General features: G+C 41.0%; 1 protein-coding gene across 6 annotated transcripts in view; it reads right to left on the bottom strand.

The window, feature by feature from the left end:
* Nucleotides 1-13,618, bottom strand: part of myo16 (myosin XVI) — a 107,631-nt gene that overhangs the window by 27,266 nt on the left and 66,747 nt on the right. For 5 of the 6 annotated variants that reach the window (XR_010096508.1, XR_010096509.1, XM_063498035.1 and 2 more), the window contains exons 22-27: nt 11,412-11,564; nt 10,786-10,986; nt 9,275-9,350; nt 6,592-6,791; nt 5,547-5,627; nt 4,399-4,604 (exon numbers count right to left, since the gene is read on the bottom strand). Coding sequence is in view for 4 of the 6 variants with exons in the window: in XM_063498035.1 (XP_063354105.1) it covers nt 4,399-4,604; nt 5,547-5,627; nt 6,592-6,791; nt 9,275-9,350; nt 10,786-10,986; nt 11,412-11,564 (917 nt within the window). In the remaining 2 variants the exon portion in view is untranslated. The remainder of the gene's footprint in view (nt 1-4,398; nt 4,605-5,546; nt 5,628-6,591; nt 6,792-9,274; nt 9,351-10,785; nt 10,987-11,411; nt 11,565-13,618) is intronic. The other variant, XM_063498034.1, reaches the window with a different exon arrangement.

Below are 13,618 nucleotides of genomic sequence, written 5' to 3'. Positions count from 1 at the left end.
TATGGTAAATTTGTATGAACAACAACAACAAAAAAAGTGTCACATAGGCATTCAACAATTTTTGTCTTTTGCTTCTAATGCCAGAAACGACTCACAAAAGCCGGAATCGTAACTCTGAAAACAAATTCTCTTTTATATCTACAAATCATAAAGAGGTCTACAGTAAACTATCTTAAAGCTTAAAGAAATTTAAGGATAATTTAAATCCATCCCTCCTTCACATCAGTGCTAAACCAACTGTAACTTATATTCTTAATATTCTTTGGCAAAGTTCCCAAAATCTGGAAGGGTGCACCGGTGCGCCCACTGCATAGAGGTGGTGACCCTAGTGACTCAAATAATTGACGCCCTGTCTTAAAATGGTCTAATTCTGAGTTCCTAATGGAAAGTGTATCTGGAAAAAACAAAACATTTTATAGTCAGAAAAGTCATGTTTTAGATACACAGCACAACAACAGCTGCAGTATTTGTACTACAATGTTATTGTAGCATGTAGTAATGCTACTGAAGCCCTTGATAATCATTAGTAATGCACTGCATTTTTCATATCTACCAAAAGCATTTAATTCAGTAGATCACACCATTTTATTAGAAAAACAATTCTCAGTCAGTTTAGATGAACAGTCCCTTAAATGCTTTCATTGTTGTCTTTCTGACAGATCTCAGTGGTTTTCAGGTCAAGTCCACTTGCCATCTGGACAGGTGTTCCACAAAGATCTATTCTTGAACCCCTTTAATTTACCCTCTGCCACCCAAAACTGTAATGTACATTTTTATGCAGATGATACTATTTTATATGCTGCTTGGCATTCCATTCATTGCCATTACACATCTACATTTTGCTTTTTTATAATTTCAGAAATGTCCTATCATACGTGAACTTGATTTAAATTCTGATAAAACTAGGAACTCTGTGGAACACCTATCAAAACAAGTAAAAAAAAATATTTTATTTTTACACAACAAGATCGACAGAACCCTAAGAGCCTTCATCTGAAATTTAATGGGGATGTGGCGAACAACACTAGAGGCCAACTTTAAGCCAAATGAACAACCATCAAGTGCAGGATTTACCAAGGAGATGCTCTGTCTCCACTGCTGTTCTGCTACAAGACTGGCTATGGATACTGACTACAGAATCGAGGAATCATTTGGCACCTCCTCTACATGGAGTAGAGTAAACGAAACATTGATTCACTGATCCAAACCACTAGAATCTACAGCAATGTTATTTGAACTAGAAGTGTAGTCAGATGGTGAAAAAAACAGGGAAGGTAGTCAGAACCGAGGAAACCGCAATACCAGAAGGCAACATTGCAGACAGTGAGGACAGTTACAAGTATCTGGGAATCCCACAGGCAAATGGGAATCACGAAGATGTTGTAAGGAAAGCTGCAAATACCAAATAACTGCAGAAAGTAAGCTGAATAGGAAGAAGAAGATCTTGGGAATCAACACCTATGTACTGCCAGTTTTCAGATACCCTGTTGAGATCAGGTGGCCAAGGGAGGAGATAGAAGCCACTAACATCAAGTAGTGGCTTCTAGGTAGCAGAAACCCGATAAAGAAGAGGAGCAAGAAGAGTTACCATAATGGAAGGACGGGGCCCTGCACAGCATGAACCACTTGCAGATAGAAATGGCTGATATCAAGAAATCTCTCCAATGGCTGGACAAAACTGGACTGAAAGATAGCAGAGAGGCACTAAACATGGCAGCAGAGGAGCAAGCTCCAAGCCCAAGATCCATAGAGGCTGGGGTCTACCATACCTGGCAAGACCCCACCCAGGTGTAGGCTGTTATGCAGGTGCAGGCTGTTATATGCTGGGCTGTGCCTGAGACAATCCAGAGAGAGAGAGCGAAACAGGAAACAATAAAACCAGTCTCCAAAAGTTGATTCTGTTCATCTGGACGTAGCGTTTTGTGGGAGAAACGTTTCGTCACTCATCCAAGTGACTTCTTCAGTCTCAGCTGACTGCAGGTTTCCCCAATCTTATAAACAGTACATTTGCATAATGACTGAAACCAGCCCACTGAAGGAACAATGGGCTGGGAGGTCAGTTCCTTAATCTTAATTACGCAAATTCTCATGACCATTGATCAACAACCACTGACCAAAACCACTGATCAAAGACCACTGATCAATGGCCATGAGTACCATTCACAGAGAGTTGGGGAATGGCTGCAATCACAGCATTGTAAGATGGCGAAAGATGTACCCTTAGGCCCCCTCCTCGATTCAGAGATGGTCTTTCCCTTTTCACGTAAATGGCCTCCTTGACTCCGCGCTCAAACCAGCATTTCTCCCTGTCCAGGATGTGTACATCCTCATCATTGAAAGAGTGTCCACTGACCTGTAGGTGTAAATAGACTGCAGAGTCCTGGCCTGACGAGGTAGCTCTTCTGTGTTGTGCCATCCGCTTCGCCAGAGGTTGTTTGGTTTCCCCGATGTATAAATCCTGGCAATCCTCCTGGCACTTAACAGCGTACACTATGTTACTCTATTTGTGTCGGGGGACCCGATCCTTGGGGTGGACCAATTTTTGGCGCAGCGTGTTTTGGGGTTTAAAAGCCACAGAGACCCAGTGTTTAGAAAAAATGCGTCTCAACTGTTCCGATACTCCTGACACAAAAAAAATAAAACCAGTGTTGTTTCAAATTCCCAAGGTCAAAATACAAGATCATTGTAAAATTTTGAAGCCTCATGTTTCTGTGTATAGTACAAAAACAACAAACCTATTTCCTGATTTCATTCAAACACTTTGAGGGGATATATTTATCTAAGTGTTCCTATCACTATTTGAAAACTGTGTGATGGATTCATGTGTACAGTAAAATCTACAAACGTCAATCATGCGGACAATATGTAATGTCTGACTCTCTGCTTTCATTTTTCTTGTTTCAAAATCCATTTAGTGGTTAAGTGTTTTTTTCTAGTCCACTAGAAAATCACTAAACCCACCAACCAAACTGAGCTGAATGTAGTGAAAGTGCAAAAGTGCATGTTTGTTTTTTTGTTCTAACTGCTCAGTGTGCAGTGTGCAGATAACTGAAGAACTTGCAACACATGTAACAAAAAACTGGCATTGCTGAATTTGTTAATTAATGTGTTAAGATTACAGCATTACAGAAAAATTGAATGTGATTACAGTAGTGAGTTACTTTGAATAGTGTTAAACCAAACATTAAGAGGCACAGCCATTCCTTTTCTTTAACTTCTCATAATTATTTTTTGACAACTTCAAGAATGTTGCTTAAAACTCATTAGCGGTAAAAATACTGAACAGGTTTTTGATTCATCCACTCTTTCAACTGAGGTTTAGGAAGTGAGGAGCTGGTTTGCACAAGTTTGTATGTATGAGTATGTGTAGATGTGTGTGTGTAGGTGGTGGGTAGGAGGATTGTGTGTGTCCAGGGGGGGTGATGTTTACAGCAAAGTAGTGGAAACTTTTGAGGGGGTCATGTGACCAGCTTTGTCGTCTCTCATTATCTGCCAAGAATGTTCATGTTAATCCCTTTATCCTCAAAAAGAGAGAGAGAAGCTAAGAGAACAGAGGATGAGAGAGAGAGAGAGAGAAAGGGAAAGGGGGTGGGGGTGGGGAGGTGGTTGGACTTAGAGGTAAATCCTCTCAGTATTTTACTGGTTCTCAGAATCAGAAGACAGGAAAAACTGAGACAATTAGCTAAACTGAAGGCGAGGAAGTGAGACATAAAAATGGAGGAGAAACGGAATGTCAAAATCACATTGTTCTCTCTGTTTCTCAAAAAAAGTACAATGAGTAACACATGAAGGCAAAGCGGTTTTTAAAAAAAGGGGTAGTAGCAGATAGTAAGGGAAGTCAGGTGATGTGGAGTAACTGTCAAAAATAACCGTCAAGTGCAGGACAAAATGACCTTACGCACAATTGGTTAATGCCTGTGTGTCACGCTGACATGGGAAATGTCTGTGGTACTCATTAGCAGCAATGGTCTCGCATTATACCTAAAAAAAGACATTCTGGGTCACGCTGCACTCGTAACAATAAGAGTCGCAGTGACTTTTCAATTCAAATATGTCAGTCTGCCTGTGAACTCGCAGTACTGTATGGTATATGCCCATGCATTCATTGGCAGAGTCATTTGCTCTGAATCTTTAAGCCTACTTTCACCTGGTGGATGTGTAACAGATAAACGGAAGGGTCTCAGTGACCTGCTGGGAATGGTTCGATATAACTGAGATGAGTCAGAGAGACAAAGAAGCAGTGCAATATGTCAAATTTAAGACCTTTCCCTAAAAGAAGCATCTGAGAGCTAAGAAAGATGTGGTCATAAAGTGGATCAGCATACGGAGACAAAACAGTAAATTAAGAGGAGAAGTTTCGATAGTTGCAGCACTCTTATCCGCTGATATAACACTGACCTGCTGAGGAAGCCTGGAAAGGACAGGCGCACGGGGTAACCATAACGGATCATGCGCACCATCTCAAGCACCCCGATGTACTGCAGCTGGGTAGACACATGGAAGCTGTCAAAATTGTCTGGCTGACAGCTGGAGTTGGGTCGCACACACTCCACGAAGTGGGGAGTGCAGGCCTGCAGTTTGCTAACCAACTCTGACAGTGTGTTCTGGAAGAGAAAGAAAACACAGAGGAGATGCATTCAATTACACATTTTTAGCGAGTCGATCACAATAGCCTCGTGGCTGTTTTTACATGTTAAGTAATTTAGAGAGGAAGGAAGGATTGTCTGACTTCATTTGATGTTTGACGTGTGTGCTGCACAAACTGGAGCAAAATTACAATGTGTTTGTGACAAAGTGGTGTGATTTTGGGGTGTGTTTTTGCCTCTGGAGAAAACAAAAGCACAAAGAGCTCTTTGCTCTGTCTACGGGTGTGTGAGGGAGAACGCGAGAAATAGCTTTTCTTCAATCTCTGAATTCAAAGATGCTCCATTCAAGGTCACGTAGACACATAAACACTTACATCTGTGTTTTTGCCATTCGTCAAACTGACGTCAGTCTATGCAATGCATACCCTTAGGTTCCAGTTCTCAATACCTCACCCCTCATCTTTGGATGCCACTAGCAGCATTTACATAACTGTCTTCCCTCCAAACATGCGTATGCACACACTCAGATACGTGCCCACAGAACACAGTGGTTTTTGTTCATTGTTCATTCATTCATGTGGAGGGCTTCATGTTTGGCTTGGTACAGCATCATTCTTCAGCCCACTCTCTCCTTCCCTGCCATTCCCAGAGGGACTCGTTGACCACAAGTCTGATTGTGCAATACACTGGTTTCATTCAAACCAAAGGTACTGCTTCTCTCAACCACATTTTAGGCTTCTTGCGTCACCACCAAGAAGCCACTCTCCCCTGCTCTCCTCTAACTGAAAATTTGTGCTTCTTTATATAGTTGTGAAATCACAGCACCCAATTCTAAACTTAGTTTTGCATTGTTGCAAATGCACAGTAATTCACAAGATTGACATAAATTCCTTTGCTTTATTCCTGTAAAATTTCATTCGCTTGCAACTGGAAGAATTATGTAACGGGACGAGATCATACCCTTAGCTGGACTGCCACTGTGGTGGGTCCACAACGCTCTAGTCGCTGGAGGAAGGAGCTGGAGCCCTTTTTCTTCAAGATCTGGAAGCAGGAAGCGATAATACAGGAACTTGTTAGACAGATGAACCTCTTGAAGGGGCCATTGATGAATATGGAACATTATCATCACATATCATCAAATTTGTGCAGCCTTAATAAAACCATGTTGACATCTTTGATAATTGGTGTGGTTCTTGCAATCAGATTAAATATGTAGCATATTAGAACTCAGACACAGTTATGATTCGTCATATGTAAGAAGAGGTTCAGTGCTTTACTGTTATATTTACAGGCTTATACACCAAGCAGCAAAACAATATTGCCTAGTGTTACCGTATAAGGCTGCTGGGACAGATCAGTGAGGTTAAAGGGGCCTTATATAAGCCTTTGCTCTAGATGGCTAATGAGCCACAGAAACAGCAGACAGGGCCTCCTGAAGGTTATACAACCAGCAATCACATATGTGCACCACTACACTGTACTTTCAAAACATTGAAACAGATAAAATAAAGAGGGAAAAACAGCTGAACGAAAAGACTTGGGACACTATTGTTTTCAGGTGTGCTTTTTCGTGTTTTGAGAAAAGTGTATAAGCACACTAATGCCCCCAGTTCATGTGCACGTGTATACATTCTCGTGGAGCTTTTATCTCTTGCAGGGCTGCACAAACAAATCTAATTCCCAGATGTTTATATATAGCAATGTGGTGGGAAGAAGCTTAAATTAGACTTTTCTTTTTTTGTTCCTGAAAAATACCACCCCAGTTTTTCCATCGATTGATTTTAGTGGTCACTTTACAGCAGAGCTTTCTGGGTAAACATGTCACCAAGTCCTATTTTATAATATGCAGTTGAAATGGGAGTGGCCATGTTATATTTTTGTTTACTTAAATCTAGTGGTCACGCACTAAAAATACTATAAAGGTGAATTGATGTCAGTGTATTGGCTCAAGTGTAGGGTGTAGCCACAGTAGTGGACTCATCCCACTGTGTGCAAGGTACCGTACCTTGGTAAGATCATGGTACCTCCGGGGCTGTTGGGGGATTGAGCTGGCACTGACAAGGGAGACTGATGGTATCCTGTGGAGCAACAAGGCAGCTTTAGGCCCCCTCAGCCCTATGCAGCTCCGGGCTGCTGGCACCAAGGAACCAGTCTGAGTCAGCTTGGACTGGAAGAGCTGCTGCAGCAACACACTCTCACTGGCTGCTGGGCACAAAGCACATACATGCAGAGAGGGAGGAAAACATAAGGGTAAGAGAAGCAATAGCATTGGTTGAAAAAGTGGGTGGAAGAGAATATGGAGAGGTGAGAAAGAAAGAAAGAAAGATAGATAGAAAAATGAACAAGGACAGAGAGAAAAATCAGTGGAGGAGTGTAAGCAGGGAGGACGCATAAAATTAATCTGCATGTAAACAACAATCAGTTAGGCAACAAGAGGGGGTGGACCATGTCACTCTATAACACGTGGAGCGGTCCGCAACAACAATGAGCTCATTCAGAAAGCCAAACAACATGTGTGTGAACGTGGGTGTGTGGCTCTAATCTGAAAGGCTGAGAAAGACACAGAAAAAAAGGAAAGAGAGAGCGAGGGAGAGGTGGTAAAGGATGGTGGCAGGTAGGTGCAGTTAAGCAAATAAAAAACAAGACTTATTTCAGGACTTAAATACTAAAAGCTCCAAGCTAATTGCCTTTTCATTCACGGCAATCACCTCGACCATCTGAATAATCCATGTAGCTTTGTCTCGATCAATAATCTATTTTGAAAGAAAAATCTGGAAACAGTTTTTTGTTCTTAACTAAAAGGTTTTTTCACTCATTTTAAAGAAAAATATAAATCAGAGCAGTTGGTGACACAAAACAAACACCAGGATTGCTTTTTTTTGTTTCATTTTTGGTGTAAAATGACAGACAATGACACAATTACTAACCAAGTGATGATGATTATATTCAAATGTATCATTTTTTATAAAAAGCTCACACACTATATTAAAAAAATATGCAGGAGTGTTTAGTTTTATCACATTTATGGACACATCATCAAGGGTTGGGTAGATTAACAGGAGCTGTCACTATATCTAGGTAGACTTCATTCACTTGGCAGTTTGCACTTAAATCTCTACTCTTGTTTTTTATTGGCTCTCTTGTTTGAATTTACACTGCCTCTTGTCTGCCAAACAAATCAGTGCACTTTGCTCTAAGTGACCTGAGTCTGCCATGACTGCCGCAGGAGCAGATGATCATGTTGTAGCACAAGAACACCGGCAGTGCATAAAATTCATTATTTTCTTTCTGAAAGTAAACCATAACTCTATAGCTGCTGTAAAGTATAAAGATTGTTAACCACTTTGACTTTTATACTTTACTGTCAACTTTGAAAAACTAAATAAAATAACTATATAACTTTTTTCAATTTTAGCAGCGTAACTAGCAATTTATAGCCTATTACATTTCATGAGTAACCTTTTTCAGCACTGCTGTGCTCCTGTTTTCCAAACCGTGGTATAGTGCATGTAAAATTACAAGAACAAGAGCTGTTGCCCCCACTAAGAGGGGCTAAACCCTTAAGTGAGTGCTTCTGTGAAGAGCAAACAAAGGTTAAGTGAATAGCTAGCCAGAAACATGAAACAGTATACTGCAAAACGTCTGAGCATTCTGCAGAATTACAAACAAGGGAAGATAATAATAATTCATACAGAGTCTTTGTGTGCAAACACTCGCATGGACACAGATCCTAAATTAGCTTAATCAGCCTACCATCTTTGTAATGAAATCTCATAAGACATATCTGCGAAATGGAAAGGTTCAAACACTAAACATGTATCCAAATTATGTAACTTTTTTTTAAATACCCAATTCAATTTTAAGAACACAATTATATGTAAAAAGTCATGATTTCCACCTTTAAAATGCTGTTACAAACATTCACTTATTTTTTCAGTTGGTGTTTTGTTTCAAAAATGGAGATAAGCTACATGGATTCAGAATACTGAACTACACTACGAACATTTTGGGCACACTGTTTTGGTTTTGAGTCAAAGAGCAATAAGAAGCACAAACATAAAGAGCTCTCTACAGCAAGAGTGAGAAAAACAAGGAATAAATCTTGCATTTTTTTCAGGTAAACTGATTATAAAAACATTCAGGGCATTATTTTTAGATCATCTTCACCCTATATCCACAGCCTACAATTTCATGTAATAATGCACATAGCAGACACTTTGGTCCTTTTAACTTCAAGCCCTAAACAAGAAGTGACGAGGGGATGCCACCTAAAAGAAAAAACCACATTGTTTATGTCTCGGTGTGGATGAAAGGCAGCGATGCATCGACCTGTCAGACGGAGGGATAACAGCCAAGTCTGAGAGACGGGCTAGCCTTTAGAAGATTAGCCTCATCATGGAAATTATAGCAATTAGGCTTCTGGACACGAGGCTAGCCTGGCAGTCACACAACGAGTCCCTGTGTCCTGCTAACCACAACACCTCACATCTGGCACTTTCTATAGACAATATACACACAGACGGTGCTGTCTGCTGCACAGGGGATGAAACACACATATAAAAACACAACCACATTTGGACAACGAGTGGTTTTGTGTGCTGTTTGTTTACACAAGAGTGCGTCTTTGTAATGAAGCGCGTGCTGATGCTACAATGTGCACGCATGTCTGTTATTCATTGGGTACTTACACTTAATCGTAAACAGGAGATTCTGAGGAAGAGAGTCCTTGTTTTTTGTGAGCGATCCTGTGAGGTTGTATGAAATCTAGCAGAAAAAAAACAAATAAATACAAATCAAGAAATATATACTTACCTAGTATTAAAAATATTCCAGTATATTTATTCTATCAGTTCATATGTCACAAATGTGCTATGAACCACAGATACAGATGCAATACAAACAGGCCCAGTAACTGGCTGGTCCTTTAGTGGTCGCCATAGTGGATCATCTGCCTCCATATCACCCTTTCTCTAGCATTCTCCTTCTGTCAGGCCAATCCTCCTTCATTGCATCCATGAACCTTCTGTGTGGTCCAATATAACCACTATCCCTCCTCTGCACATGTCCCAACCATCTCAGCCTTGCCTCAATAAGTTCTATCGATGTACTCATTTCTAACATTTACCGTTTCCAGCTTGGCCTCCTGTCTTTTTTTCAGTGCCACCATCTCCATGATGAGAACTGAGCTGGTCTTGCTACCAACCTAACCTTTTACTCTTGTTGCCATCTTTATGTCACAAATCACTCCTGACACTCATCTCAATCAACTCCATCCTACCTGCGCTATCTTCATTAGCTCTCTTTTGCACTGGCTGTTGCTTTGGATGGTTGACCCCAGGTATTTAAACTCCTCACTACCTCTCTCCTTGCTTGCTCACTGTTACACCTGCTTCCATCTCATTAACACATTTGTTCTATTTTGCTTCTATTGACTTCCATTCCTCTTCTCTCCAGAGCATACTTTCACCTTAAGTCTCTCTTCCATCTGCTCCCCGCTCTCAGCACAGATCACAATGTTGTCTGCAAACATCGCAGTCCACACTCCCGCGCGACCTCATCTGTCAGCCTGTCCATCACCATCACAAACAACAAGGGGCTCAGTGCCGATCCCTGGTGTAATCCCACCCCCATCTTAAACCCATCTGTCACTACTACTGCACACCATACCACTTTATGGCTGTCCTCAAACATGTCCTGCACCTCCCTCACATACTTCTTGTGCCACTCCTGACTTTCTCATGCGGTACTATAGTTTCTCACTTGGCACTCTTTCACATGCTTTCTCTAGATTCACAAATCCATTCTGCATACATCTCCATCAACACTCTCAAAGCAAACATCACATCTATAGTTCTCTTTCTTGGCATGAAGCCATACTGCTGCTCACTGATCATCATCTCTCGCCTTCACCTAGCTTCAGCAACTCTTTCCTATGTCTTGGTATGAGTCATCACCTCTTTCCCTCTGTAAATTCTGCACATCACCCTTATGCTTGAAAACTGACACCAGTACATTTCTCTTCTCACACACATCTTCCTCAGGCATCCTCTCACTCTCAATCTCCTCTCACTGTATAAAACAATGTGTCATCTGGACTAACTGCGTTTCTAACATTCATGCTCTTTATAGCTGCCCTCACTTCATCCTCATTAATCCTTTGCAAAATCTACTGAAATAAAATCGCCATACACACACAGACCTGTCCTGCATAGTGGCTGACAATAAAGGCTGGGCCTTGGTCTTTCGGTGGGGGGTTCCCATTGCCATCCTTGGTAGTGAGAGACAGCCCATGAATTTGGTTGGAGTCCAACTGGGCAGAGAGCCTCTTGTACAAGGTCTGCTCTAATGGCCGCAGGCTCTGGCTCTCCTCATCTAACACGCACAACAGCCCCTGGGGCTTCTGGAGGAGGAACAAACAGATGTTCACATTATCATTTATTTAGGAGATATTTACAAGCATGAAGCAATAACAGTAATCCATATTTTGTGACACTTCCAGAGAGCCACATAGGATATTTTTTTCGTGTGACATAAAGGAGATTCAGTGATATTATTTGATTTGGAGATTTCTCGCACCAATTAGAACAGAGGCAGACAGTTGGCTTAGAGGGGCATTAGCAGTTATGTTTATATAGACTTTTTGAAAATGTTAAGCTTTTGCCTTTCGTCTCAATTAAAATGTCAAGACTTTAACTGTGTACATTAGAAAACTGTGAATAATTGTGATTCCAAAAGTTAGGTCGGGAAAGTGTGGTTGGGATTGTTGCATTACATAATGTCAGATCAAACTGGACTGGACTGGTCCAAACTAGAAGCATACAGTACCTGAAAAAAGAAGTCCAGAATGGCTGGGTGGTTTCTGGGAGAGTGTGCGTTCTCCATGGCGATGCCCTCCTGCAGACACTCAGCCTGCTCCTGCTGGAATAGCACCTCAGAGACGTACTGCCTCAGCCGCTCATTGGTCATGTTCACACACAGCTGGAATGCACAGAGCACACACACACCAGCATGTAAACACTCTTCAGCACGCATGGCTGACGTTCATCAGAGAGATGCTGCTGAATGCTTATGTTTAAAGAACAAAAATGCTCACAATGCTGGACACAATCGGCTGTCAGGGGCATAAATGAGCTGACTTCTCTTGTAACAGCTGACCAGTAAACTATTACAAATGTCTGACACCTTGGGCATGGTGTAGACTAGGGTTTAATGCCAGAAAATGGGATTCCTGGGAAATCCTAGCAAGATTATTTCCCCAGTTCCCGGGAAATGTAAAGACAGAGAAAAAATTAACTTGGGTGCTGTTTATTAAAAAATGTAGCCTGTTAATGAATACAAAGCATTTGGGGTCAATAGCACATGTTCCAACTTCTGAGTTGACACTGTGGGATTGCATTTCCACGGTCCAGAAGAAGAAAAAAAGTGAGTGCAAAATGAACAAATGTGACTAAAAGAAATGATGCCTGTTGTTGCAAGTTCATTTTTGCTTTAATCAGGGAAACTCAGAATCTATTTTAATTATAATTGGTCCATCTGATTTACATATTATAGTTATATTTTGGTAACACCACTATACATTTTTATATGCTCAAAAATTCACTATGTTATAAACCAAAAAGAAATAGATTAGTCTGTCCTGTCCTAATATTATCTCTGCTAACTTCAAGTGAGTGTTCATTGATTTTACTAGGCTACGATTTATTGCTTTGTTGTTATAGCAGGTAGTCTACTTTGCACCTGTAGTGTTGCCATATTACTGGATGCGAATGTAGTTTGCATTTATATTAATATTGGCTAACATTAATTGTCTTTTTTGCCTTAATAATGAGCAGAATAATACGTAGAAAATCTCACTGTGAACACGTGCATGCCCGATTCTCCGTGGTGTATTAGAGCTGCTTTAAATGCCCAGAGTTTAGCTGAAGTTATTAAAAAGAAACATGTTTAATTCCCAGGATTCCTGGGAAAACTGAAGATGAATTTTCCCAGGAATCCCAGAAAATAAAAACACTTTGCAGTTTATTGTAAACACATGACAAAAAAAAGATTGATAGAGATTGTGAAACATCTATAAACATCTATAAAACAGGTGTAACACTAATTATATGCAGGTCTTGGTTGAGCTTACTGAGCACGATTATGATGCGACTGTATTCCTGAATAATGCAACTGTCATATCTAACAGAAGCACTGCAGATGCAAATCATCTGTGCCTTATTGATGGCTACTGTTAATAGGAGCACTAGAGTAACCAGAGACATATCCATAGCATCGTAAATTCAATAACAAATGCAGTTAAAGTCCGAGCAGCACTCACTGCCACAGCCGCAATTTCAATAAGTACAGACTACTCAAAGGCACTCAGGGCCAGCTACATACTGTCATAGCTTGCCCTTTTAATAGGAGTAATGAGAAGCAGGATAGAGTGGTCAACCTGCAGTGCAAAGTGTCACATCAACTCTCCTTTCTATAGTTTCTCTGGGTTGGCAGTGTACTATAACTGGACTACTCCAAGGCAGAAACTGCTCCAATACAGCAGAAGTAAAATATCACAATAATTATAGGATATTAGGATAAAATCTGATTTGCTGAATGCATGGTAATCATTAACTAACAGGCGTAATATATTTTTCATGGTGCAGGCGGACAGAGTCCCATTTTTCTTCAGTCTATTCTTTTACTCCAAGCTAGTTTAGTCCATTAACAGCTTAGCCCCAGCAGGTGGTTGATTGAGTTAGCTCATTAGCAAAGTGCTGAGCAGGTACAACACATCCCTGGCAAACACAGTTCTAATTAACAAGTTCTAATGACCCCGATCCTTGTGCGCATGTGGAGTGTGCTCGGGTACGTTGCTGCATATGCGTGCACATGTGTGTACAAACATGTCAGAGCTTGTTTGTCACTGAAGTGCCACGTCTACTGTACGAGGTCATTGTGTTTATCCGGAACTTGCCCCTCCTCTTCCCTCTTCTGTGGGTTTAGTGTCTGATGAAAGAAAGCATGCAGTGCCAGACACACAGTAGTTTTTCCTC

Source organism: Pelmatolapia mariae, linkage group LG16_19 (assembly GCF_036321145.2).
Source record: "Pelmatolapia mariae isolate MD_Pm_ZW linkage group LG16_19, Pm_UMD_F_2, whole genome shotgun sequence".
NCBI lineage: Eukaryota > Metazoa > Chordata > Actinopteri > Cichliformes > Cichlidae > Pelmatolapia > Pelmatolapia mariae.
This window is presented reverse-complemented; position numbering and strand designations above follow the sequence as displayed.